Source organism: Cladophialophora carrionii, assembly GCF_000365165.1.
Source record: "Cladophialophora carrionii CBS 160.54 unplaced genomic scaffold supercont1.1, whole genome shotgun sequence".
Classification (NCBI taxonomy): domain Eukaryota; kingdom Fungi; phylum Ascomycota; class Eurotiomycetes; order Chaetothyriales; family Herpotrichiellaceae; genus Cladophialophora; species Cladophialophora carrionii.
The window spans coordinates 2,050,220-2,077,735 of NW_008481816.1; the positions used below are offsets into that span (position 1 = coordinate 2,050,220).

Here is a 27,516-nt window from a genome sequence, read left to right on the forward strand (position 1 = left end):
CACTTGCGTAAGAGATCTCTCGACCACGTAACTCGCGACTCTCATATGTTAAAGCTGTAACGATCAGACGGGCCAGCATTGCAAAATCTCTTCATCGGCTTTTGGCTATGTTGGCGCTCACAAGTGATCGGAAGGCTCTCAGATGAATGAGGCACGGATGAGAAGTGCCAAGCACACGCGTAGAAGGCTTCAGTGCCCAGTCGGGCGTTAGCGCAGCCTAAGTGGTAAAGGTGGACACTCGGAAGGAGCAATCAGAGGCCAGGGGCCGATGCAGGCTGCGCAGCAAGCGAGGATTTAAATGCCATTCCAGACCCTCTTAAGCCCACGCTGCGCCCCCGATTCCAACTCTCTGATCTGCCAGTCCCCTTCTCGGACGAAGTGCAAGGCTCTGCCCGCACATTCTTTGTCACAGACACTTCATTTTCTGGTACAGAGAAATTCACCGCACCACGCGCGTCACGGCTCAATCACTCCAAGAGTGGCGCACCCTTGTTTTTAATCATTATTAATCATCATCTTCGTTTCACATCTCTTTGATCTCCACGAAAGGCTCATGACATCAAAGACTGCCACAGATCCTGCAATTGATGGCTTCTAGGTCGCGACCTAGCAGGAGCGCGGTTGAAAAGACGAAAGTTGGTGACGAATTCCCCAAGTAATAATAATGGCCACTGGGACTTCAAGGTTTGAAACGCCCGACGCGAACATCTGCCAAGCCGGGCTAACCGTTTCTGTACAGACTCGATCGACTGGTCACGTGAGTGCCACCAACTTTTCTGCTCGCTTGCATTGGCAGCAACGCCTCCATGCTCTTCAGACTAACTTGGGTCACAGCTTGCTGGACAAGGGTAGCACTCAGCTCATCCGAAATACTGCTGCACAGCAGCTCGCAGACGTTCAGAAACAGAACCCCGACAATCTCTTCGCACTACTCGGCAGGGTCCTTCCATACCTGCAGTCGAAATCATGGGATACCCGTACTGCAGCAGCAAAGGCGATAGGCGCTATTGTCGAGAACGCCGAGAAGTTTGATCCTAACGCGGACGATGTGGACACAAAGTTTGAGCAGCCCGCCAAGGTCGAGGACGGACCTCTGGAGACGGACGATCTCCTTCAGTTGAGCACCCTCGACATCAAATTGATCCTCACTCATGGTAAAAAGCTGCTGGGTAGTGCCGGCAAGGAGTATGAATACTCCATGGCCGGGATGACACCGGCTCAACGCCTTGCCCACCAGAAGCAAAGTCTCGCCGCACGACTCGGCCTTGGCGGTGAGTACATTGAGGATGATCTAGTCAACGAGCACGACTTTGCCGCCAATTCGCAACATAAGCTCGCTGCAACACCGGGGCTACCGCGCGTGGATACTAAGACGTCAATCAAGAGAAATGATAGCCTGGCTTCTCCATCTCCATACAGTGCAGTCTCCCCTTCAGAAAGCAACGGCCAGACTCTGGTTGACGAAGCCGGCCTGAGCAAACGCCAACTGAATCAACTCAAGCGTAAAAACAAGTCAGCCGCTAAAACCGGTGCAAGCAAGATGCGAGTGGTCGATCTGTCAGGACGTCGTCCGTCTGAACCTGGCCAGACTTCGGTCCCAGCGACTCCTCATCCCGTCAAGCTCAATGGTCACGAGGACTCGAACGGGGATGCGAAATCCGATTACTTCTCCATCAAACGGGAGGACTCTGACGACAACACCGCGCTTGTTACCGAGTTTAAAGGTGAGGCAGTTCCGGAGAAACCGCTCATCCAGCCCGACGATGAGCATGCCCATGACTGGCCTTTTGACGTCATGTGTGATTTCCTGTCAAACGACCTGTTCGACCCAACCTGGGAAGTTCGGCATGGGGCTGCTATGGGTCTACGAGAAGTCCTGCGTGTGCACGGACGTGGTGCCGGTCGACGCTATGGCAGATCTAGGGCGGAGAACGATCTTGCAAACCGGCGATGGCTGGACGATATGGCTTGCAGACTGCTCTCCGTCTTGATGCTCGACCGTTTCGGAGACTACGTTGCCGATACCGTGGTGGCTCCAATCCGCGAATCAATCGGCCAAAGCCTTGGGGCTTTGCTGAGCCAATTGCCTGACGACATAGCCATCTCTGTCTACAACTATCTTCAAGAGATGGTTAACCAGCGGAATACAGGTCTGAAGCAACCAATCTGGGAAGTATGTCATGGAGGGATGATTGGCCTACGATACTTCGTCGCTGTTCGAAAGGATCTCCTCTTGAGCCACAACAGCTTACTTGATGGTGTCGTTGAAGCCGTCATACAGGGACTTGCCCATCCTGACGACGATGTCAAATCAGTCAGTGCAGCGACGCTGGTGCCAATTGCCCAAGAACTCACCACTATGCGCCCCAATGCTTTGGGCCAGCTCATCAGCGTGGTGTGGGATTGTCTGCTGGATATGCAGGACGATCTAAGTGCCAGTACTGGTGCGGTCATGGACCTACTTGCAACTCTTTGCTCCCATAAAGAGATCATTGAAGCAATGCGGATTAATGCCGCGGAAGATCCCGAGCAGACTTTTGAGCGGCTTGTTCCGCGCCTTTACCCATTCTTGAGGCACACGATTACCAGTGTCCGAATGGCGGTCCTCAAGGCGTTGGTGACATTCCTAAATCTCTCAGATGTAAGCAATTCCACGTGGTTGGGTGGACTCGTGGTACGCTTAATATTCCAAAACATGCTAGTCGAGCGGAACGAAGGTGTTCTGTGGAAGTCCTTCGAGGTCTGGCAAGCTCTGCTTTCATCTATGGAACGTCAAGGATTCTCAACATTCGGTCCCAGCTTGGAGCCCCACATCTCTCCGATGATTCTCTCGGCTATCCAACCTATCGGCCAGATCCGAAGCCCTATACCTATGGACACGTCGCTTCTGATCAGGCCGAATGGCGCTCCCATGGCTCCTATCACCACCAAGCATAGGCAAAGTCCCGACTCGGAGTCCCAAGCCAAGAAACGGCGGAAAGTCGAAAAGCCAGAGCCCAAGGAGCGTCTATCTCACAATACGGACGGCCATATCCTACACGGCGAAGTAGACCTGGTTGGGTTAGAGGTCATGCTACGGACAAGGATTGTCTGTGCACGGGCCCTGGGTTTGCTACTGAGCAAACAAGGGGCGTTTGCCATTAACACTTATTGGAGCCATTTGATTCCGGTAATCAGCTCTACGCATTCGAGTTCGAGGTTATTTGCTGGCATGATTCTCGAAGAACTCGCATATCACCAACCCACGAAACCCACAAACACACCGGAATTTGTCTCCCGACTGCAACAAGCTGTCGACGACGATGGCAACAGCTGGTATGCAGACATTGTGTCCTCACTGCAGGCTGCTCGAGGTCAATGCCAAGCCTTGGTCAGCGCGTTTCAGAATCAAGCACATGTCGCCCGGGATAGACTACCAGTGATAGCTGTTGTCTGCCAAGGCGATAGCGGAGCCGGTCCTAAAGCCTTCTCATTAGCAGATGCAGAGAGAATTGTGACAGCAGATTTCGACCGGCTCCTGAAGAGTTTGACACCAGCCCAACGTGTATCCGGGACTCAGTACCTGAATGATGCTCGCGCAAATGCAAAGAGCGCTGTGGACGAGGCTAAGAAGGTGAAAGAAGCTCGCGACATCGCCGTCAAGGCTACAGTTGCGTCGGTCCTTGTCCGACTGGGTGAGGTACCAAAGAAACCCGGACAGGTGATCAAATGCATCATGGACAGCATTAAATCAGAGGCCTTCGAGGAGCTTCAGGCTCGATCAGCATCGGCTGTGGCAGGCCTAATTGACTTCTACACGAAAAGCCCGAAGCGCGGCCCTGTCGACAAATTAGTGTCGAATTTGGTCAAATTCACCTGCATCGATACCTCGGAGACCCCGGAGTTCGCCCCCCATGCCACTTTCGAAGATATTGTATTGTCGTTGAGGAAAGAAGAAGATAGGAAGGATCACCCGGATGCAGCTCGCTTTGAGCAGGAGGCGAAAGAAGCCCGAATCATGCGGCGAGGGGCTAAACGGGCTCTCGACGAGATGGCGCAAGCATATGGTGCTGAGCTTTTCAATAAGCTGCCCGTCCTGCGTTCTCTCATCGAAAATCCCATCCGTGAAACGATCGAGCCATCAGACCCAGCTTCTTTGCAAGTCGATGAGGAACAAGGTCAGTCATTGGTTGACGCGCTCTCGGCTTTACGTACGCTTGCGCCCGCTCTTCACCCTTCGCTTCACGCCTGGGTGCTGTCGCTGAGTTCCCTCACGGGTAAAGCAATGAGGAGCAGGCTGTCGGTGATTAGGTACAGTGCCGCCAAATGCTTTGCCACGATATGCAGCGTCATACCCACTGAAGGCATGACGAAAATGGTGCAGGACGTCCTGCCTAACATCAGCAATCCACTTGATTTGAGAGATCGACAAGGTATCACGGAATGCGTGTATCATCTCATTCAGGCCATGGGCGACAGGATCTTGCCGTACGTCATCTTCTTGATCGTACCTGTTCTTGGCCGAATGAGCGACGCCAATAACGATATTCGCCTACTTGCCACAACGTCATTTGCTACACTGGTCAAGCTGGTGCCTCTGGAAGCGGGGATACCTGACCCGCCAGGGATGCCGGACGCGCTGCTTCAAGGACGTGAAAGAGAGCGCAAATTTATGGCGCAAATGCTCGATCCGAAGAAGGTCGAGCCTTTCCAGATTCCCGTGGCCATCAAAGCAGAACTACGGTCGTATCAGCAAGAAGGGGTGAACTGGCTGGCCTTCCTCAACAGATACAACCTCCACGGCGTCCTTTGCGACGACATGGGACTGGGAAAGACCCTTCAGACGCTCTGCATCGTTGCCAGCGATCACCACATGCGCGCCGAAGAGTATGCCAAGACACAAGCTCCAGAGATGAAGCGTTTGCCATCTCTCATTGTCTGCCCTCCAACACTTTCTGGTCACTGGCAGCAGGAGATTAAGCAGTATGCACCCTTTTTGAGCTGTGTGGCTTATGTTGGACCGCCTGCGGAGCGAACCAGCCGCCGCTGTCAACTGGACCAGGCAGATGTTGTGATCACATCCTACGACGTGTGCCGAAACGACAATGACGTCCTCAGCGCCATAACCTGGAACTACTGCGTTCTCGACGAAGGTCATCTAATCAAGAATCCAAAAGCCAAAATCACCCAAGCGGTCAAGAAAATCGTCAGCAACCACCGACTTATTCTTTCCGGTACGCCAATCCAAAACAACGTCCTCGAGCTCTGGTCCTTATTCGACTTCCTTATGCCGGGCTTTCTCGGTACGGAGAAGGTTTTCCAGGACCGATTCGCGAAGCCGATTGCCGCAAGCAGGAACGCAAAGTCTTCTTCCAAGGAACAAGAGGCAGGGGCTCTGGCTGTCGAGGCACTTCACAAGCAAGTGCTGCCTTTCTTGCTTCGACGTTTGAAAGAGGAGGTCTTGAATGACCTCCCGCCCAAGATCCTTCAGAACTATTACTGTGATCTCAGCGATCTGCAGAAGCGGCTGTTTGAGGACTTTTTCAAGAAGGAGAAGAAGACGGTGGAGAACAGCGTCGGCTCAGGTGATAGAGAGGCTAAGCAACACATCTTCCAGGCTCTTCAATACATGCGGAAGCTCTGCAACTCCCCTGCACTTGTCGTCAAAGAAGGGAACAAACAGTACGATGCCATCCAGAAGCAGCTTGCAGCGTCGAAGTCTAGTCTGCGGGATATCGCACACGCGCCAAAGCTGGGGGCGCTGCGGGATTTGCTGGTCGACTGTGGCATCGGCGTTTCGAATGAGTCGAATGATATGTCGGCGTCGAACTACGTGTCGCAGCACCGCGCGCTGATCTTCTGTCAGATGAAAGAGATGCTCGACATGGTACAGACGGAGGTCCTCGGCAAACTTCTCCCGTCTGTACAATTTCTGCGACTTGACGGGAGCGTGGAGGCCACCAAACGCCAGAACATTGTCAACCAGTTCAACAACGACCCCAGCTATGACTGTCTACTATTGACCACCAGTGTTGGAGGTCTCGGCTTGAACCTCACAGGGGCCGACACGGTCATCTTCGTCGAACACGATTGGAATCCGCAGAAAGATATTCAGGCAATGGACCGAGCTCATCGGATCGGCCAGAAGAAGGTCGTCAACGTGTACCGTCTCATCACCCGCGGCACCTTGGAAGAGAAGATTCTCAGCCTTCAGCGATTCAAGATCGACGTGGCATCCACGGTAGTCAACCAGCAGAACGCGGGCTTGGGCAGTATGGAGACTGACCAGATCCTCGATCTGTTCAATCTAGGAGAGCCATCGGAGAGTAGCGGGGAAGGCGGCGTTACGAGGGATGAAGACATGGTTGACCTGGAAACGGGTGAGGTCAAGAAGAAAGGAGAAAAGGGATGGCTTGACGATGTCGGCGACCTGTGGGATGAGCGGCAATACGAAGAGGAGTTCAATCTAGACTCGTTTGTGCAGAACCTGCAAAAATAGAGCCGGGCACGACTGAGACCGACTTTTGACGTGTTGTCGTCGACCTGGAGACGGGGAAATCCAGTACGCAAATCAAACTCGGAGAAGCGGCATTGGATCGATGCCTTGCGATATTCTTAGAAGGCTGTGACTTCGAGCAATTGGGAGCTGGAGGCCACATCACTGGGGAGGCAGGTGCTACAATTGGGGGAACACCATGCGCTGCACCGCGGAAAGGAATACATTGCATACACAGGATTCTGGGGCAAATCACTCAGCCGAACAAGCTTTTTTTTCTCTCGGAGAAAGGAAGGAACGACGTGCTGACGTGAATGCAATCCCCGGTGCGCACGCACAGCAGCAGCTCCTTTGACAAACACACCGTGATCACCATGGGAGGCTGGAACTGCTGCCAAAAATGGACATAGGCATCTGGGATGAGCACGCGGACGAAAAAGAAAATTGCCCGCTCCCCGCTTACTCGAGCGGGATAGAGCCTTGTTGGTCGGGCCAGGGTATCATGCAATGTACGGAGTACAGTAGGCGCAGAAAAAGCTTCAATGTTGCGCGTATTTTTATGTCGTCCAGAGGATGGTGACAAGCGATCGAGCAGGCGCGTGATCCCTCAGGCAAGAGTCCAGGGGGGAACAAAAGGGCGTGTCGCAGCCTCGCCTCTTTTAGGACGGTCTGGCCCCAATGGCGGCGACTGTCGCGCGTTTATCTCCGCTGCCTTTGTTGGGATCAAAAAGGTATACCTACAAGCTCCGACTAGAGGATCAGATCGAGCAGGTGGTTGGTCTTGGCGTTGGATCGCAACGTGCTCGCCAGGAAATGGAGACTCCCCGGAAGACGGCCGGTCTGGTCTGGGAGCCTACGAGGTACGAGGTACACAGTAATTACTGGCTGGTCGATAGGCCGCGACCGGGGTTCGTGTGGAGTGCGGTGAGTGGATGTGGATGTGGATGTGGGCGATGTGACCGTCGTGGTCAGGATCGTCTCCGAGGTCCGAAGTACAGTAACTGGTACTCCTATGACTACTGGCTACACAGGACAATATCCTGACGCTTCTGGGGGGGTTCGCGCGCGAGAGGCGTTGCAACAGTTCACTAGGTACGGAGTGATCATTCCAGCACAGAACCCTTCAGCAGAACGGCTTTCCTGATAGGGACGAGGTTTCGAGCTCTCGAGGCGACTGTGCTGATGTCGTTCGCAACCGCGGTCTATTGGTCTGCTCTTACCTAGCTGTTTGTTGTTGTGGGACGGTGGTGAGAAAGGATGAAGTAAGTACTTAGTATCGTACGGAGTTCACAGAGGTCGAGTGCAGTTGTCGGTTATCGAGCTCGGTCTTTCGAGACTTCTATTGACCGGTCAGAATCCAGATAAGCACTAGAGAAGAGTGCTGGTCTACATAGCTCGAATATACAGTAATGATCGCTACGTAGGCAAATTGAAAATTACAATGGGGTAGGGGGTTGTGGCGGGAAAGCAGAATGTCCGTCAATTTACTGCGTCCGAGGAGACGAGGGACTCTGGTGAAGCGTGGCAAGAGATGCGCCCAACATACTGCAGTGTATACGAGGTTCCGGTTCAGTGCCAGCGCTGAGCAGCACCGAGATAGGTAGTAGCTGGCGGGTGTCTTGCCTGCCTGGGGTTAACGAGATCTCTCTGGGCACGAGACAACACTCAGGGAACGGGTACCTAGCTTTACCCTCCCAACGGACTATGTGCGGCACCACACGCAGGAACCCTGGTGGATACTCAAGCATTTCTGGGAATTTGAGAAACCAGGAATGGCACGGTGCCTGGCCGACCGATCTGCGGGGTGCAAAGTAATTGGCCGGTGTGGTCGCAGCCTGCGGTCAGCATACGTACTGAGTAGTACCCAGGACTGTGTAGCCAGGACATAGTAGTCCCCCAGCAGAAGCCCAGCATTGGCGGTGGTGGTGGCAGGCACATCACCTTTCCTCAGTCACGTGCCGTGGATTTGGGCTAGCCAATGGCTATACATAAGCCGGACGACGCACTTACCGCTTACGGCTAGCGTACGAAATAAGCCCACGCTGACCAAATATCGACGCGAAAAATAGAACATTCGAACTTTCCAGCTTGTCACTTGTGTGTCATCGGCTGCTCATCGCCTCCACCAATTTGGCTCACCACTTGCCCGCCTCGCTCGCTGACGATGACTTTCCGAGGTAATTGCCGTCTTCCTCTTTCACAAGTCCGGAGTACCCAGTACCCATCCCGCGTGGCCCTGACCTCGGTACTCGCGTGGCGTCCACCACACACACACACACACACACAGATGAGCAGCCCAATATGTGAGCACTAAGCCGCATGCGGCTGTATCTCAGGCCCGAATCCGCTCGAGACCATGACCCGAGAATAGCGCACAGCGATGGCTGTTCCTCGACACACTGCCGGCCCGCTATCCTCGTTACGGCGCTCTGTTCTTGCCCGTCCTTTGATTGCACCAGAATCCTTACTACACAGTGCACACAGGACGGAGCACAGATGGAATGTCGGACTCGGTGACCCTGCGCCGCTCGTCGCCTCTCTCCACAGTAAGCAAGCAATCACCAGGCACCGGTACACCTGAATCCTTCCCAGCGGTGCTGTGTATAGTACTGTGTACACACTCAGTCACTCATTCACTGCCTCACGCACATACATATATGCCTCTGTCCCTCTCCTTTCTCAGCAGTCGTTTCTCTCATTCACATCGCAAACCAGCAACAGTCCAAACAATCTTTCGTTAGTCTCGTCTAATTTCTCCTTGCTTCTTTCTTTTACCGTCATCGCACGCTCTTTAGCAACACGAACTACAGACAACCGATAACGCTAAACCTAATCCAACGATCTTTATAATCCACAAACCCAACATCAAAATGCATTCCACCTCGCTTCTCGTGGCTGCCTTCGCCGCCGTCGCCGCCGCCACTCCCATGGCACCCAGCCAAACCTGGGCGACCAGCTACGGCTCCGGCAAGCCCACTGGCACCAGTGGCTCCTCCACGTCCCTGGTGACCGGCCTGCTCGGCAACCCGGATGCCACGCCAAACCCCAAGCCTACGGACGGCACCATCGCCAAGCTCCTGACCGAAGACACCCGCGTCGACCGCTTCACCGAGATCCAGGCCGAGATCGCGGCTGGCAACTTCAACCTCAAGTTCGACTTCAACCCCAACGCCAACCCGCCCAACCCGGCGGCGCTCCCGCTCGGTGGCCAGGTCGACCTCGCCAACCGCAAGAACTTCCCCCTCCTGACGGGCCTGGGCATCTCCGCGGCCGGTATCTTCTTCGAGCCCTGCGGCCTGAACACCCCGCACATCCACCCGGACGCGACTGAGTTCTTCACCGTCGTCACCGACAACACCATCTTCACCGGCTTCGTGCTCGAGAACGGCTTCACCACCGAGCAGAGCACCAACCTCACGCTCTTCCAGGGTACCGCCTTCCCTATGGGCAGCATCCACTGGCAGCAGAACTTGGACTGCAAGCCCGCGGTCGCCATCGCCGGCCTGAACTCCGAGGACCCCGGTGCCAGCTCCATCGCCCAGAACTTCCTCATCAACACCAACCCCGCCATTGTCGACGCCGCCCTTGGCTTCCCCAAGCAGATCGACCAGAACAACTTCGCCGACTTCCGCGCCAACATCCCCGTCTCGCTGGCCCGTGGTGTCGAGGAGTGCCTGATCCGCTGCGGTCTCAAGTACTAAGCGCCGAGTTTGTATCCCTGATGAGTCCCGGTGCGTGAAGCGGTGAGGGGGACGGTGAAGGTGAGAGTTGAGGGAATCATGGGACTTTTCGACATGAGACATGCGACATCTATGCATTGGGAAAATGGTTAGGTAATTCGCCGGGAGACTATCGGTATTGGAGTTTTTGTAAGCATAATCAGCCAGGGGTGGTCTTTCTGCGCGGCCTTTTGGCAGCAAGGATTGTCAAACCACGGCATATAGATAGCACCATAAAATTTTGTTGGGAATCGTCCTCTCCTTTTGATTCCAACGAGACCACACTGCTCGATTGTCTATACGGAGCTTAATAGAAATGATTTGAGTTCGAGCTGGATAGCAGTCGTGGTATCCTTCGACCGCTGAGCCTCGACACAACAGTGGACGCTGGGTCCTGAGTCTTGTGTTAGTGCATTGAAGGGGAAGAGGCCGGCCTACCCAGTGCCGTCCAACGGTCACGGCATTCTTTTCCTTTTCCTGTCGTCTCGCCCTGGACCGATCGATGAGAAGGAGGCGAGATATATCGCCATGGACACTACGGACGCAGCGACCCCCCCCCCCCCGGGGTTCCCAGTCCGTACTTCGGGGGCATGAGTGGGAGCGTTCGGTGGAACGATGCGCCATGTCAAGAGAGGGGTGTCATGTCCTCATAGACAAAGCAGACTGATCAACGAAACGCGAGTGACACAATCGAAGCCACACCTCACACTCCTCCTTCATACAGAAACAAACCGGGTTCGTGTTGTAAACAACTAATTACCTGCGATAGTGTTGAGAGCACCGGGTACAAGCTCGGTAGCATCGAACGTCCTAAGCTGGTTCCACTGCCCCTGCTGCATCTAAGAGACTTTAATGTATTTTCCAGCCGGGTTTCCCAGACGCGAACCTCTATTTGCCTGGTCCGGCGTGGACGGCGAACGCGTCGTGTCTCGCAAAGAATGCCGTTGGTAAAATTCAGTCACAAGATGCCGTCTGAAGACAATGTTCGATAGTTTCTGAGAAGCAGGAGACTGTTTGCAGGCTGAAGTTAAGCGAGCTTATGACGGGCAGGTCGAGAGGAGTTCGCACGTCGATTGATTTAATTGCAGTATTTCCACACGACGTTCGCCAAGTCGCAGGTGGCGCTTACCTAACCTGCAAGGCCGCATACGGAAGGTGCGCCTACACTTGAACCGGAAGGAGTATTCGCGAAGCCCTAGCACGTGCCCCGTTAGGGTGGCTCGGGTGCGAGGGGCGCCCGTAGCATGAAGCTCGGCTGCACAAATGCGACGCCATGCCCCGCGGAGCGACATGCACCCCTTTCACTAACAAGTGACACGACCGTGATTATCTGGTATCTGAGAGATGACCATTTGATCTCCGGCTGAGCGTGAAATTTAAAGTGAAATTGAAATATCGAAGAGTGCTGTGGGGGCGACCAGCTCATAGAGGCATCGCTATCCGACTTTGTGTGTATATAGAAGTGTATCTTACGTCTGAGCGTCAAGTGCAGACTGAACTGTAGGAATTAGCCATTCGACCTCCCAAGCACTGCGCATCGTCAACCCCATAGTCACACTGCGCTTGGTAACCTGGAACCGTACTCCGTACATCAGCACGCCCTTGAGCGACCAGACAGCAAGCACAGTCACCATGTCAGTTCCAGGTATGCAAAGGCCTACACATCGACTGTGTCTGAGCTGACCTTCATCTAGTAGGAATCACAGTACCGAAAATTCTCCCCGTGACGGGCACATTTCTACCAGGTAAGTTTTCTCTCGAGAAGCCTGCAAGCCAATACAGGAGTCTGGCTGATATGCGGTGCAAGCATTCGCGGCATACTATGTTCTGCTCAACCTCCGCGTCAGCCTTTCGCGTGTGGCGACCGATACGATGATTGGCACCGACACCTCGAAGAAAGCGTCTTCGGACTCGAAGCCCAAGAGCAGCCAGTCGGACGGCCATGCCCTGCTGGTGAACGCGCGATGCCATGGGAATTTCATCGAGAACGTCCCACTCGCCCTGCTGGTCGCATCCATCGTCGAGATGAATGGGGGAGACAGACAGGTGTTAACGGGGTCGCTGGCTGCACTGCTCTTCTTCCGAATCGCCCATGTCGAGCTCGGCTTGAAAGCAGAGCGTGCGCTGGGTTGGGGACGGTCAGTGGGATACTTTGGTACATTGTCCTGGGTTCTTGGTATGAGCACGTACGCGGCGTGGTTGGTGAAGAGTTACTGGGGCTTGTAGGAAAGCGATTTCGTCCGCAATGGGGTTTCGCACATCAATAATTATCCTGAGTCGCGACTGGCGAGGAGTCTGGTCAAAGCGAAGGCGCAGGGATGATTCGCATTGAAAATCAAGGAAGCGGCATCTCTTGGAGCCTGTGCTCGCAGCGAATGACCCGTTCTTCACTTGACCCTCAGTTTTCTCTCCGCGGCATCGTTGAGCCACAAGAACATTCCTTTGAGCCGCATCACTTTCGTTTCATGGCCTACCCGCAATACACCGGGGCTCCCGGACGGACTCTATCCAATTCCGACACATCAGCATTGTCATTCCAGACCATCTTCAGCGCGATCACCCCTCCGCCGCTCCCGCCCCCGCCTCCTAGCCCGCCTCCCAAGGTCGAGCCGAAGCAGGCATTGCACACGTTCCTTTGCACGGTTTGCTGGACGGAACAGAAATCGCAACCGCATACTTTTGGGCTCGAAGGCCGCATTGTCTGCGAGGATTGCTGGAACTGGATATATAGCGTCAGCATCTGCTGGCGGTGTGGAGAGGTCGTCTTTCGCAAAACAGATGCCGTAAACTTCGGGTGGTGTTAGTGGCATTGGAGTTGCTTCTCATGTCTCATCTGTGCGGTATGGATATCTTCTCATGGATACGTGAACGCTGGCTGACCACTGCAAAGTCTCCCTTGCAGCCACCACCCTACTTCACCCACGATGGGGAGCCACACAAACAAGGCATGTTTGCTGAGGAACCGCCAGTGTGTCCCCGTTGCGCCAATGAGCCTGGATCAGTGGCAAAGCTTGAGCAACACGTCAGAACACCCAGCAGGACGTCGGGAGGCGCAAGAACTCCTAGGGGACTATTGGACGGAACTTCCGAGAGAGTGTCAATGACAAACCCTTTGAATCCAGACGCCAACAAGATTGGGAGGTCAGGAAAGGGGCAGAGAATGCCTCCTGCATGGATGAGCTTGCTGCCTTCCAACCGATCTTCCATGTCAAGTCCGCCGGAGAGGCCGTGCCCTCCGACCGAGATGGTCCCTTCAGCCAGGCAAGGCAAACCACCTACCACGCCCTGTATTACGCCACCACAGTCACCCAAAGCCCGACTCAAAGACCCTTTGCAAAGAACTCCACCGTCAGTATCTCTCAACGACATGGCAATTCGTACGCCACAGTCCTCGCCAGGTTCAACCATGAGGCACCAAATGCACACAATTGAGGACACTTCCGTACCCTCGGCAGACCATGAAGGGCTTGACATTCCAGCCTCGAGACAGTCCAGCGTCTCCCAGTCTCAGAAGTCGTTGACCCGGGCGTCCAGTGGCTCGAAAGCATCCCAACCAGGCGCTATCAACCGGGTACGGAGGAGCTTCTCGATTTCCAGAGGGATCAACAATCTAAGAAGGTCTTCGACCACCAAAGCTGTCGCAGCTTCTTCGGACTCACGCGATACTCCAGATTCGCGCACATCAACGCCTGCGCACGACAGTGCGCGTGACCCTTCGCCTGCGAAGTCTGCCTTTCTCAAAGAGCTCTCGGATTTCTTCATTCCACGTGCAAGGAAGGGAAAAATGATACTGCCGAGCCGGGTTGGCAGCGGGCACGGTAGCGCCAAGATCCATGAAGGTGCACCAAGCACGCCTGGTAGAGGTGAATTAGAGACATCTTGCGGGAGGTGTGGAGTGGACACGTCAGATTGGTGGGTAGGGAGGGAGGCCATTGTCCACAGCCATGATGACCATGGCGGGCATGGCTATCGGATTTGCGAGTCCTGTAAAGCCGCCGAAACATTGCCTGGGACGATGCCCGGTGGTTGGGACTAGTTGCTGTTGACGAGTGCGTTGTCCCATATCCTTCCGGTATTGATAAGACACCAAATGCCTGGGAATATCCAGAAATATAGTCATGCTTTCATTGCGGCTGACAGACCATCCTTCCACTCCTGCCGCGGGTCAAGCGGTTGAGAGGTACCTGAGTTTTGTTTCCCCATTCCTCCTTTGCCAACGACAGATGATCTAGGCGCCGTTTTGTGGTCTCCGCTCATTACACGGCATACACCACGGGGCTATATCATAAGCCGATCCATGCGGCCCAACCACCAATCCTCGGATTCTGGCAAATATGCCGGGGGCTCCTCGAAGCGCCTGATTTCGCTGCGAATGCGCCGCAGCCCAATCCACGTCTGCCGGTGTTGGTAATTCCGCATCTTGTGCCCTGTTGTGAGAATGGTCGTGTCTCCCTGCTTTCTGACTTCCCAGAACATGGTGTCGACGTTGATGAACGACGGGATGGCCGCGATGGAAAGGAGTTGCAGCGAGGGGCATTCGTTGCGCAAGTGCTCGAAGATCCTCACCGCTTGGTAGTCGGCCACGGGAAGGCGATGGCACAGGCTTCGCCGGTCGTGCGGAGAGCCTCGGGCCACAAAGGGCGGGAACAGGCGGAGAAACTTGAGACGGCGGAACTTGGAGATTGCATTGAGAAAGGCATACTGTCCGACATCGACGTCCACGCCCGGCACCGCGACCGACTGCCACAGGTTCTCGATGTAACCGACGTCGAGCTCCAGGTGTTCGAGGTCCGGGCAGAGCTGGGCGGCGAGCAGAATGTCCCGGTGGCATCGTTGGCTCTCGACGCTGTGCACGGAAAACAAGGTGTCCTCGCGGTGTAGGCGGAGGCACCGCAGGCTGGGCCCTACCAGCTGAGAAATGGCGATGTGATTGCATATTCCGTCGATTGCCAGCTCTTCGAGGCGGGGGACCTTGTCATAATCTATTGTCAAGAGGTAGGCATCCGGGGGGTCGTCGAATATCCTGCCGGGAGGCGCTTCGTACGGACACGCCGGGTGATACCTCCGCTGCTGGTACGCGCGTAGGTGCAGAGCACGAAGATTGAGGAGTTGGTGAAGGTTCGAATGTAGAAAGTCGCCCATGGGTACGCTGTATCGCCAGTCGATAGAGAGTCGCTGGAGGTTTGTCCATGGGATTAGCGACATGTCCAGGTCGGACAGCGAATGGCGCGGAGTTCCGCTTGCACGCTCGACGACGAGTCCCAACTCGGTGCAGGAGAGTGGCCTTTTGAATTGCGGTCTCGCAGAGGCGTCTTCGGCGTCCTCTTCCTGAGCGGTCCCGTCCCTCAACAGCCATGCAATGTGTAGTTTCAGCGCTGCGGCATCTGAGATGATGTCAAAGGTCGCCTGAGTCGGCCCGGGATACCTGAACGGGGGCGCACCGAACGCTCCCAGTCCAAGACGATGGTGATGAGCAGTCGAACAAACCTCGGTGGTGGCTTGCATCAGATCCGGCCAGGGCCATGATGTGCACAAACGGTCGAGAATGACCTCGTACTGTTTGCCCTCGGGCAGCATCTCGAGAATCCGTTCGGCGCATTCAGGAGAACAGTCTAATCTAAATATCATGATTAGCACTCATTCCTCCGCCCGGTGAAGAGCCCCGGTGTCATGGCCGTTCAACCAGCCCGTCAGCCACACCGCTTTTTTGTGGATGCGTACCTAATGCGACGGAGTCGATGCATCAGCGGCAAGCTCTCGCGTAACAGCTGGAAGTCGTAGGCTTGGTACTCGTGGCGGATATCTTCCGCAGCTACAGAGTGATGCAGCAGGAGATCATACTGGATCTCTGGTGGCTGCGTACTTCGAACCCGGTGCATCATCACATCCTCCTGATGTTCCACCGGTGCGAGCACGTGCAAGGTGTGGGCATACTCGACGAGGCCCGGTCTTGTAGCGAGGCGACGGAGCAGTCCGTGCTCGCCATGACGCAGTTGATCGCGGATAACGTGCGAGACAGTGCCGAACAGGTATGGCAGTGTCGACTTTCTGAAATGTTTGGAGACCAGGGAAAAGGCAAACAGTGAGTCAGGCTGGCGGTAGCTGCCCTCGCAGAGAATGCCTGCGATCCCGTCCAGGACTTCGGATGGAAGTTGAGGGTGAGTCGCGTGCTCGCTCGTTGATAGTGGCAGCTTCATGGTTTTGAGCGCCAACATGGTCGATGCCGCGCGCGAGGCGTTCACAAGATCGTTGGGTAAGCTGGACAGAATGAGCTACAACCTCCTATTGATGGCAAGGGGGAGGGGGGAGGTTGGCCTGAGCTGAATGAGAAACCGTGCCTCGTACCGCCCGCCGCTGAAGTCACCATGTGCGCCACAGAGGAGAGGGGCTCTCGTCGGATCATCATTGCTCCGTCCCGCGGTCTGTCACAGGGGGTTTTGCTACACCAGCTATCCGCGAGAGGTCAAGGGAGATCCAGAGGGGGACGTGGTCACTATGCCCTCTTTCTTGAGCAGAGTCGCAGATGTCAGTCGCTGTGACCGCGTCCATGTCGTCGACCAGAGCTCGACTCACGACGATGAGGTCCACGCGGTCACAACTTTCTCCCCAGGACCTTCCCCGTGGATGGTAGGTGAACTTCTTGGTATCTCCATGGATATGCCTGAAAACATCAATGCCGCGCATGCCCTTGTCGTCCGTGAAGAATTTGGAATTGAAGTCTGCACGGTTCTTGACGTGTTGAAGAGGCGACGTTCGGAGATTCGGGTGACCATCAATTCGAGCTCGGGCGATGTTCATGTCGCCCATCAAAACAACCTGGTGTCCATCCCTCTCAAGCTGAAGCGCTTCATCCAACATGTGGTGATGAAATCGCAGCTTATGATCATGTCGCGTGCCGGTTACTGCGCCGGTGGCAGGATCTCGATATGGATTCGACGTCCCGTTGACCCAGTACCCGTTTATTATGACAAGCCCTGTCTCGTGTTCGTGAATTAACACCCGGCCTTCAAGGTCCCAGTCAGGTTTCCGTGTCACGCGAATACTGGTGGCGAAGTCGTCCCGGATCAAAGACGCAACGCCGTGGACTTTTCCTCCAAACCCAGTAGCATTATACTTGTCTCTCGGCAAGGAGGAGTGAACACTGTAGGTGGGCTCCTCGGCGGCACTCCCCTGGTTAGCGGCCAGCTGCAGCTGTCTTTGAACCGCAGTGTCTTTGGAGCTGATTTTGACTTCCTGCAAGCACAGTATCTCCGGCCACTGATGCCGTTTGAGAAAGGACCTCAGCGGTGACAGAGACCCTGGCTCAAAAGACAGACGTTTCTGCAGCAGTGGCCCGATGCCATTGACATTCCAGCTGAACAGGCGGACTTGGCCTGACCATGTGTTCGGCACGTGTTGCCACACTGTCGCACGGGAGAGCTTTCTCCTCAAGGCAGGAGGCGAAATCGACCTGTCTGTGCTACTCAAAGATCTTTTCGACACGGGGGGCATTATGCGGAGTTGGCCGGCGCTTTCTTATCCAAGTCGTGTCATCACACTTGTTGTATGAAAATGGAGTAGCGCTCGCTGTACGGTGGAAGGCCAGGCTGCTAAGCATTGAGCGCAGGACGGCGACGTCAGTTAGGAGTAAGGACCTCGTAGTTCGCTGAGCCGATAGGCTTGCTCCGCTTGACTCTAGGCGTTCCTCAAACGGATTTTGGGCGTCGCTGAGCGCGGACCGAGCCGCAAAAGAGGAGCTGGTCCCCTGGGCGCGACAAAGTTAAGTGGTTGGCTTCGGGGCTTCGGGCTTCAGGCCAGCCAGTCACCCTCTGGCTGTGCTCCTCCAGGGGGCACTGGACGCCGAATGTTAAGCTCTGGCGGTTGGTCGCTAAGGGCGTTACGGGTCTCAGCAGTCCGGAATAGGCAGTTGAGCGGCCTGCAGCAACGCTCCGAATCGCGTGTTCCCTTCGTTTTAGCCTCTCCCCCCAGGAGGATCGGCGCACGTTGGTGGAGGTGATAGACACGGTCGGAGGTGAATAGGAGATGAGGCGCGCCTCGATCGAACTGATATGACCATAATTTCTCCCATACCTACGGATAACCGCTGCCAACACCTCTTCGCTGACAGTCGTCCTCCAGGCGCACGGCTTACTCTGCACATACAAGAAAAACGCGTCCGTGTTCCTGACGTGAGCTTTCTGAGGCCGACATTGTGAGCGTGCGAGACTGCAAGCACTGCTCGCCGTTATCAAAGGACCTCGAAGCTATCGCACGAACGGACTTGAGCACTTGATAGATGCCGTATCAGTCGACCCTCCCGATTTGTCTCAAACTGATTTGAAGTGAGCTCGCTCCAGATTGCGCTCTAGTTCCATGGCTAATGATTCCCCAGTCTCTTGCGACACAAAGCCTCTCGATAACCTTTACCAGCCATGGCTCCCCAGCCAGAGCTCTACCCTGCCCTACATCGAGTGCGCGACGTCGAGAGCGCAGGGATCCAAGACCTCCAGCAGATCATCCAGACCTTCCCTGTGATTGACAATCATGCTCACAACATGCTCACCGAGGACCATGCATATGGCAGCACAGAACATCCATTCGAGTCCATCACCTCCGAAGCACAAGGCGCTGCGCTGACCGATCATGTCCACACAAGCCTTGCCCACATGCGCGGTGTCAAACACCTGGCAGAATTTTATCAGTGCCCCGAGACCCTCCAGGACGTCAAGGCCGCGCGGTACGAATGGGTGCGGCGGGACTACCCTGGCCTGATCAAGAAGTGCTTTGAGGGCACACACGCAATCATGATGGATGACGGCCTTTCGCCCGAGCTCATTCACTCCTTCAAGTGGCACCGGCAGTTTGTGCCCACCGTGTCAAGAATCGTCAGAATCGAGGCGGTGGCCGCGGAATTGCTTGAACATCTGGCTCATGCAGCGGGCTTCATGAGGGTTGGCCTCGATGCCGACTGGGACATCAGCCAGACAGAGAGCTTCCTGGTCCGCTTCAACACGGTCTTCCGGAACCAGGTGCGCACGCTGGCCAACGACCCAGATGTGCGTGGCTTCAAGTCGGTCGTCTGCTATCGTTCCGGCCTTGATATCAGCCTCGAGAGCAGGAAGAACTTCCGCCCGCACCAGTCTCTAACCGAGTCAACTCTGTTACAATCATTCCACAGCTTTCTGCAGAAGGCGGTTCGTGACCACAAATACCGCATTCAGCAGAAAGAAGTCAACGACTACCTGGTCGTGGCCGTGTGTGACGTGCTTGAGAAGCTGGTGGACACCGAGGGTGAATCACTGCCGTTCCAGTTTCACACCGGACTGGGAGATACCGACATCAACCTGGTCAAGGCCAATCCGGCATATATGCAGCCTCTGATCGAAGCTTTTCCTCAAGTCGACTTTGTCATACTGCACTCTTCATATCCTTACACAAGGGAGGCTGGCTACCTCGCGGCTAATTACTCCAACGCGTGGCTAGATATTGGCGAAGCGTTTCCAATGCTTTCGAGGGATGGCGAAGAGGCCATCTTGCGCCAGGCTCTTGAACTGACGCCAAGTTCCAAGATTCTATGGAGCACGGATGGCCATTTCTTCCCTGAGACGTATTGGCTTGCCAACAGGCACTTCCGAGAAGCCTTGGAGAGGCTTCTGACGTCTTATATCGCCGCAGGTGACCTCACCGTCGCCCAAGCCATTGACATGGCTGTCGATATCATGTTCTGGAACTCAAACTCGCTTTACAAGCTCGACGAGGAGCGCAAGTACCCGGAGCTTCTTCGAGCGTGCGGCAGAGAGGCCGTCGACAGCATGCGCACCCTTGTCAACGGCGGTTCAAAGGCTCCTTCTTTCAGGTCTTATGCGAGCACGGCAGTCGCTATACCTGGAGCATCGTCGGCCCGAGCTGGGCCGTCTCTCTCTACTGCCACTCTTCCAATGGCGAGCCATTCTCTGCCTCTTCGTATGGGCAGTGCAAGTGCTCCATCGGGGCAAAGCTCCACCGCCCTTCTCGCTCAGAACGTCACGACTTTCGACACATTCCTCCAGGCGAACGCAGGTGTCAAGTATATCTGGGTCCAATATCTTGATTACACCGGTACTTTGCGGAATCGGATGCTCACGACGCAGCAATTCCGGAAGCAGTTGTCGACCGGCAGGGCGCTGGCGTGCACATCCGCTCTAACCCGGTTATTGCAGGATGACAACCCTGCGACCGGGTGCTGCGCAACAGGACAATTCCTGCTGGCTCCAGATCTCTCAACACTCACACTCAACAAAGGAATCGACTCACCATCCGCCACTGTGCAGACCTGGTGGATGGCGGACTCGGAGCAGGTTCCTCTGGTCGAGCACTGGGATCGCTGTCCGCGCTGGCTGCTTCAATCTCAATGCGATGCGCTCAAGTCGGAATTCAACATCTCGATGCTGATGGGGTTCGAACTAGAAATCATTTTTATGCAGCCTGTCATGAACGAGAACAAAACGGACTTTGTCGAGTTCGAACCCTTACACATGGTCCATTCTTGGGCGAACATGACGTGGCAGCAGCTGGACATGCTTCCGATTATTGAGGAAATTGTCAGCCACCTGGCGGAAATTGACATCCATTTACCTCAGTTCCACTCTGAAGCTGCCCCTGGCCAGTGGGAATTCCCGCTGCCTCCTCTTGAACCGGTACAGGCCGTGGACGCACTCTGCAAGACGAAGGATGTGATCCGAAATGTGGCCAAGAAACATGGCCTCAAAGCAACCTGCTATCCTCGCCCTTACTCATTCACGTGTGGCAGCGCGAATCACGCCCATTTCAGCATCAACGGGCCCGGTGATACGGTCGAGAAGTACGAAGCTCCGTTCCTCGCTGGCGTTCTAGAACATCTCCCCGCCTTACTCGCCTTCATGCTGCCCGTCGAAGAATCCTACCAGCGCGTCCATGCCGGGATTTGGGCCGGAGGTGAATATGTATGCTGGGGCACGCAGAATAAAGAAGTCCCGCTACGGAAATGTGGGCCGGGGCATTTTGAGCTCAAAACCATCGACGGGATGGGCAACTCTTATCTATCCATGGCAGCTCTGCTCGCGGCAGGCCTTCACGGCCTGAGACAAGACCTCAAGCTGGAACACAAAGACTGCGCGGGTGATCCGACAGGCATCGGCGAGGAGGAGAGGCAGAAACTCGGCATCACGACGCAGCTGCCGAACACGCTGGAAAAGAGTCTCAAAGCCCTTGATAGAGACAAGGTCTTGAGACGAGGACTCGGGTATGCAGTCGTTGACGACTACCTGGCTGTTGGGGAGAGTCTAATGGCGAAGCTCCGAGGGTTCGGCGATGTGAAGAGACGGCTTTGGCTGATGGCGCGCTACTAAGGCTACCGTGTCATGTTCTGATGGGTGCACGGCTGGCGGTTCTCGGGACGGATCTGGGAGATGACAAATGCGCGAGAAGAGAACACCAGGAACCGTGTCTCGCAGTGTTACGGAATACAGGAGGCAGTTTAGGTGCCCTTTCGGCAGGCCCATGTGCTGGTGTCGTGGAGGAATTTCCAAATGGGATCTGTTTGGAGAAGGGCCCAAGCGTCGGTGTACACAGTTAATGTACGTGTTTTCGCTCTGCTCCCGCGCCGCTCAAGTATTGTTCCACGCGCCCTATCACATTGTAAGGCCTATCACCTTTCGAGCGCCGTTGGGGAAATTCACAGGCAGGGAGGTGCCTGGGCACATGGGCCGATTCTCTTAGTCGGTACTCGCTGCAGACGAATTTCTCCTGAACATGCGGGATCAGTTGAGTTGAGTTGAGTTGACTGAACCCGACCGTCACTCGTTCGCATCGGTCGATCAAGCATCAGTAGCCAGTAGAAGAATGCTACGTGCCCCTGAATGTTCAGCGTACCGTTGTCCTCTTGCTCCACCGGATAACAGCACCTGCTGTATCTGTAGTTAACCCTATATTTATTGGCAGGAGATTGACTTGTCGCTTCACGCCGCATGTTTGAGGCAGAATCAACGCAATGCATGTGTCGCGGTCGACATTACTCACGATGGATTGAGAGGCAACACTCTGGGGCGCACAATGGCGCCGCCTACAGAAGCCGCCGCCACCTCGAGCGCTGCCTCGACGCCTACTCCTTCCCCAGGGCCGTCCCCGATCCCTCCGCCGATTCCTGTCGAGACTCACCCAAACCGAGGGAAGCCGCAGGCGAATAGAGTCACCCCCGACCCTCGTCGGCTTGCTCCAGAAGATGCATACAAGACTTTCTCTCCGCCGCGACTGCGGCCGGTGCCTGAGATTGGCGGTTCCGCTGCAGCAAACGCTGCCGCTGCCGCGCTTCGGCCTGCTGTGGCCTCTCTTCGAGCACCTCCCGCCATCCCTCCTGTGGCTGCGCGCTTGGCCGAGGAAAGACGAAGAGCCGCAAGCAAGAGGCGAAAGCAACCGCATGTCTGGAAGAAGCTGTTGTGGATCAAACAGCACGGGTTCCCCGACAATTACACCGACACTGAGACCTTCCTCGATCATCTGCAGCGGAATCCAAGACTGCGACCCTACGATTTCTGGTCGCTGGTCGCCGACTCGGCAGTCATTGTGCAGCACGTCTGTTCCGTGGCCATCTTTGTTTGTGCTTATGCTGCCATCTACCAAGATCGCCTGTCTCCAGTCTCGGTGGTGACTTGCGGCACCATCCTTACGCTTGCCGGCTGGATCGTGTGGGACAAATGGATGGGTCAGCAGGAGGCCCAAGAACTGGCTGCCTTTCACAAAGCGAACAGGCCTTCGTTCGAACTTGATGACGGCTCAAGTACGAGCTCCGGCGCCTCTTCCAAGCCTCTCATGAATGGGAACGGTCATATCGGCAGCGGGCACGTCAATGGCCACGCGAACGGTACGCTGAATGGCCGTGGTGTTGGACTAAAACTATCAACCGCCAACCTCGGCGTCAAGGACGATGAGTCCAGGTTCTCCGGCAAGCACGGCCAGTCGCTATCCAAGTCATCCTTTCAATCGATTTCACCGATTGATGTACTCGGAGATGGTTCTGCAGAGCCGTTCCCAGGACTTCATCACACAAGCTCCCGCCTGCAGATACCTCAATCACCCAGCTTAGTCTATACTCCCACTACCTTGCCCGCAACCATATCCACGCGCAATCAGGCTCGACTCAAGACGCTTAAATCTGCGTGTCTGATCTACTTCGCTCTTTTGGGTCTCTCTCCCATACTCAAGTCTCTCACAAGGTCGACCTCCTCGGATTCTATCTGGGCGCTGGCCACGTGGCTTCTGATCATCAACATATTCTTCTTCGACTATGGGTCTCTCTATGTGCCCCGGAAGCCGCAGAATGTGGCTCGACCCGCCGAGGCGTCCGGCGTCACAACCACGGACCCATCCCCACCGCAAAGGAGCAATGCTTTCCGTGCACCTCCTTTCCCATCGTCTCTGTCAACCAACGCAGCTTTGATGGCCAGTACGGTGCTCGCCTCGCGTCTGATGACAACCACGGCCGTGTTCAGCCTGACACTCTTCTCGATCCAGGTTTTCGGCCTTTTCCCGGTCTTCCGTCGACACCTCCACTACAAATCCGCGAACCTGCATCTCCTTCTTACCTTTACGCTCGTGACGATGTCGACGTGCGGGCTGGGTCTGATTCTGTCAAAGTCATATACACATACCTACGGGAATTGTGGGCTATGCTGGGGTTGGATCTGGCATGTGATCCTGCGGAGTACCATCGGTTTCGTGGTGGGAGGTCTCAGCACAGCATTTGTAATGGGGGGCTGCTCATGGTGGTTAATCGGTTTGCAGCGGTACAAGAACGTGGTCATAGGGCCCTGGGATCCGGCCAAACCTGTGCTTGCCGGTGGCGTCTACGGAAGAAGTAGAACCAATACAGACTGACTGAACTTGCTGGCAGGTCTGGTCTTTGGACTCCAGGCCACTCCTCTCGTCTGTCTCGAAATAGGCCCGGGCTCGACACGGGAAAAGCATCCCACGGGAATGATCGCGGTTGAACCCGGTCCGGCATCGGCTCGGAGTGAACTCGGAAACTCGTCGACCATCCACATCGTTGCCCGCATCTCGAAGTTGGAAGCGGCAGAGAGTCTCGCAGATGGCTGACCGTCTCCAACTCTCGATGGTGCCCTGACGCGTCCGGATCTCGAGATGGAGCTCGCCACAGCTCGTTCCCAGGAGGGGTCGTTGGTCGTGGAGCTTCGTGCTTGAACAGGTGAGATTGTCTGCGAGGGACACGCAGCGACCGGAGATTGCGGGGTAAGGCCAATGATGCGCTCTCAATCCACGTCGCCTTCCCTCGGATGATCACTGATATTACAGTATCATCTCGCCCTTCGCGTCGACTTTCAGCTTTCGTTTCTCCCCCAGGCCCCTGACATCGTCCTCCCGACCTAATTTTCAATCTAGATTAACAGAGAACCTGCCGATCAACATGGGCTCGTCTTCCAATCTCCCGTTCGAACTGAAAGACCCAGACCTCCTGAAGCAGGAGTCCTACGTCCATGGTGAATGGGTGCAAGCGAAATCCGGCAAACGCTTCGACATCATCGACCCGGGTTCCGACAAGGTGTGGGCTAGCTGCCCCGACAACGCCGTCGAAGATGTCGACGCGGCGATTCAGTCCTCCTACAACGCCTTCCAGGAATACAAGATTCTCAACCCGCGCAAGCGTGCCCAACTCCTTTACAAATGGCACGAACTCATCACCAACGCAAAAGAGGACCTCGCCAAGATCCTCACCTACGAGACGGGAAAGCCGATCGCCGAGTCGATCGGTGAGCTCGACTACTCTCTAGGATTCACATGGTGGTTTGCTGGTGAAGCCGAACGCATCCACGGCTCGGTATTCACTCCTTCGGCGCCGAACCGCCGCACCTTCGTTGTGAAGCAGCCCATAGGCGTGGCCGTCGCTCTTGTGCCGTGGAACTTTCCCATCGCCATGATCCTTCGAAAGGCCGGCGCGGCGTTCGCGGCAGGATGTACCATGGTGGTTAAACCTTCGCCAGAGACACCACTGACGTGTCTTTCGCTCGCCCACTTGGCCACCAAAGCAGGCTTCGCACCCGGAGTATTCAACGTGCTGACGACAAGCTTGGACAACACCCCGTCGCTGAGTGAAGCCATGTGCCTGCACCCCTTGGTGAAGAAGGTCACGTTCACCGGCTCCACGCGCGTCGGCAAGATCGTCGCCAGCCTGTGCGCCAAGAACCTCAAGAAATGCACTCTCGAACTTGGCGGAAACTGCCCATTTATCATCTTCGACGACGCAGATCTCGAACAAGCTCTCGCACAGTTTATGGCCTTGAAATGGCGTCACGCCGGACAGGCATGCATTTCTGCCAACCGAGTGTACGTGCAATCCGGAGTATACGACAAATTCACCCAGATGCTCGTAGAAAAGACCAAGACCCTCAAGGTCGGACATGGCGCCGAGAAGGGCACGACCATGGGCCCCGTAACCACCCCGCGTGGTCTCGCCAAGGCAGAAGAACAAGCCGCCGATGCCATCAAGCACGGCGCAAAACTGCAACTCGGCACCGGCAAGGCGTACAAGAATGCCAAGGCTGAAGAAGGCGCCGGCTCCGGAAAGGGACTTTCGGGATATTTCATGGACCCGACCATCCTGACGGATATGAATGACCAGATGTTGATCGCCAAGGAAGAGACCTTTGCGCCCGTCACGGGGCTGTTTAAGTTTGAAAAGGAGGAGGAGGCGGTCAAGTGGGCCAACGACACGAGTATGGGATTGGCGAGTTATGCGTTTACCAAGAATGTGGACCGGATCTGGAGGATGTTGGAGAATCTGGAGGCAGGCATGATTGGGCTGGTGAGTTTGTTGTTCTTTTCCCTCTTCTGCTATTGCCATTTTCTGGATGTCTCTGCTGACACGTCCATGATAGAATACCGGCAACTCTTCTGCCGCGGAGTCGCCATTCGGTGGCATCAAAGAGAGTGGTTATGGCAAGGAATCTGGCAAGGATGTCGCGGTCAATGAGTACTTGATCTCCAAGACGGGAACGCTCACGATCGACGGGCAGTACTAGTGTGGTCTTGGGGAGTGAACAGTGGGCATTGACATGGAGGATGATGCTGTGAGTGTGAGTACTGTGAGTGTATGTGTACAGCTGGAGGCAGGGCCTCAACGTGCCAGGGGAAAGTAAACACGTGTGGTTGGAACGCTCTCACCGTGCCGAAGGCATTCCATGGACAGAACGGTGTATGGAGGACTGTGCAACGTTCATCCAAAGACTACAGTGGTAGCGACTAGTGGATGTAGTGCTGAAAAAAAACAGACCACGATACCACACCCACAAAGTCCAGTGTTTCATTGATACTGTAGCATCGTCATACACATTAGCCAACTATCCAGCCAAATGCAGTCAAACCAGCCAAACACATCTAAACCAGCCAAACACATCTAAACCAGCCAAACACATAATTACGCCAGCAGCAGTGACTCTTCATCGCTGACTTTGATCGCTGACTTTGTCGCCAATCTGTCCAGTAGAGGAGTCCATACGGAGCACCACCGGCGCGGCACTGAGAGTCCCACAGTCCCAGACAGAGTCCCAGACAAGCGTGAAGGTGACCGTGAAGGTGACCGTGAAGTCGACCATGAACGTGACCTGACTGTGCTTCTGATTCTTCCCCACCTGCATCTTCTGTGAGTGGACTTCCAAAGCCTTCAGTCTACAGTGTGCCTGGCTAAGGCTGGTTTCAAGAGGAGCTTTGTCGTCGTTGGGTGTCTATAACGTACGATATAAGGAACTTAGTAGCAACGACAAGGCGTGACTACATATATATGCTATAAAACCATGAAACTATATAGCGACACATGACCGTCAACATAAAGCCAAGAGACGGTGTAATTAGCGACAATTCTTATACGTCCGTCTGTCTGTCTGTCTGTCTGTCTGCCTGGCTGGCTGTCTGTCTGTTTGGCTGACTTTCTTTCTTTCTGTTTGTTTGGCGCACTGTCTGGCTGGCTGTTCGCCAGTCTCTTTATCTCCCCTATCAACTAAATCTACTTCAATCCATCTACAGTACGGTACTGGATCATGTATGTGGCTACCATGTATCCGTCACGCCTACGTATAGACGTAGATATCGAATATGTACGTACATACCTCGTGAACAAGGACAGCTCTGTCATACAGCAACATCTCACCTACACCAGCACCACCACTAACACCAGCACCCACAGCTTTACCGATGTTTACCAAAAAGGGGCATATCACTTTCCTCAAACTGCGACGTCAGATCTCCGTCAGATCTGGTCGGATTTGGTTTGATCTGGTCAGATCCAGTCAGATTCGACCAGATTTGGCTTGATTGTCC

At 55.1% G+C, this 27,516-nt stretch overlaps 9 protein-coding genes across 9 annotated transcripts; 7 read left to right on the top strand and 2 right to left on the bottom strand.

Annotated features, from left to right (window-relative positions):
- Positions 1-664: 664 nt before the first annotated feature.
- G647_00725 (uncharacterized protein) lies at positions 665-6,478 on the top strand (the record flags this gene model as incomplete). The annotated part of the gene is made up of 1 exon (XM_008724128.1): positions 665-6,478. The coding sequence occupies one exon, from the start codon at positions 665-667 to the stop codon at positions 6,476-6,478; it is 5,814 nt and encodes a 1,937-aa protein (XP_008722350.1).
- Positions 6,479-9,345: 2,867 nt separating this feature from the next.
- On the top strand, positions 9,346-10,176 carry G647_00726 (uncharacterized protein; the record flags this gene model as incomplete). The annotated part of the gene is made up of 1 exon (XM_008724129.1): positions 9,346-10,176. One exon carries the CDS (start codon positions 9,346-9,348, stop codon positions 10,174-10,176), a length of 831 nt encoding a protein of 276 aa, XP_008722351.1.
- A 1,650-nt stretch (positions 10,177-11,826) lies between these two features.
- G647_00727 (uncharacterized protein) lies at positions 11,827-12,420 on the top strand (the record flags this gene model as incomplete). Its single annotated transcript, XM_008724130.1, has 3 exons — positions 11,827-11,839; positions 11,889-11,939; positions 12,002-12,420. The coding sequence occupies 3 exons, from the start codon at positions 11,827-11,829 to the stop codon at positions 12,418-12,420; spliced, it is 483 nt and encodes a 160-aa protein (XP_008722352.1).
- Positions 12,421-12,659: 239 nt separating this feature from the next.
- G647_00728 (uncharacterized protein) lies at positions 12,660-14,230 on the top strand (the record flags this gene model as incomplete). The annotated part of the gene is made up of 2 exons (XM_008724131.1): positions 12,660-12,977; positions 13,085-14,230. The coding sequence occupies 2 exons, from the start codon at positions 12,660-12,662 to the stop codon at positions 14,228-14,230; spliced, it is 1,464 nt and encodes a 487-aa protein (XP_008722353.1).
- Positions 14,231-14,472: 242 nt separating this feature from the next.
- On the bottom strand, positions 14,473-16,409 carry G647_00729 (uncharacterized protein; the record flags this gene model as incomplete). Its single annotated transcript, XM_008724132.1, has 3 exons — positions 14,473-15,811; positions 15,916-16,049; positions 16,098-16,409. The coding sequence occupies 3 exons, from the start codon at positions 16,407-16,409 to the stop codon at positions 14,473-14,475; spliced, it is 1,785 nt and encodes a 594-aa protein (XP_008722354.1).
- A 187-nt stretch (positions 16,410-16,596) lies between these two features.
- Positions 16,597-17,685, bottom strand: G647_00730 (uncharacterized protein; the record flags this gene model as incomplete). Its single annotated transcript, XM_008724133.1, has 1 exon — positions 16,597-17,685. One exon carries the CDS (start codon positions 17,683-17,685, stop codon positions 16,597-16,599), a length of 1,089 nt encoding a protein of 362 aa, XP_008722355.1.
- Positions 17,686-18,605: 920 nt separating this feature from the next.
- On the top strand, positions 18,606-21,539 carry G647_00731 (uncharacterized protein; the record flags this gene model as incomplete). Its single annotated transcript, XM_008724134.1, has 1 exon — positions 18,606-21,539. The coding sequence occupies one exon, from the start codon at positions 18,606-18,608 to the stop codon at positions 21,537-21,539; it is 2,934 nt and encodes a 977-aa protein (XP_008722356.1).
- Positions 21,540-22,242: 703 nt separating this feature from the next.
- G647_00732 (uncharacterized protein) lies at positions 22,243-24,063 on the top strand (the record flags this gene model as incomplete). Its single annotated transcript, XM_008724135.1, has 1 exon — positions 22,243-24,063. One exon carries the CDS (start codon positions 22,243-22,245, stop codon positions 24,061-24,063), a length of 1,821 nt encoding a protein of 606 aa, XP_008722357.1.
- A 547-nt stretch (positions 24,064-24,610) lies between these two features.
- G647_00733 (uncharacterized protein) lies at positions 24,611-26,222 on the top strand (the record flags this gene model as incomplete). Its single annotated transcript, XM_008724136.1, has 2 exons — positions 24,611-26,005; positions 26,079-26,222. The coding sequence occupies 2 exons, from the start codon at positions 24,611-24,613 to the stop codon at positions 26,220-26,222; spliced, it is 1,539 nt and encodes a 512-aa protein (XP_008722358.1).
- Between the last annotated feature and the right edge of the window lie 1,294 nt (positions 26,223-27,516).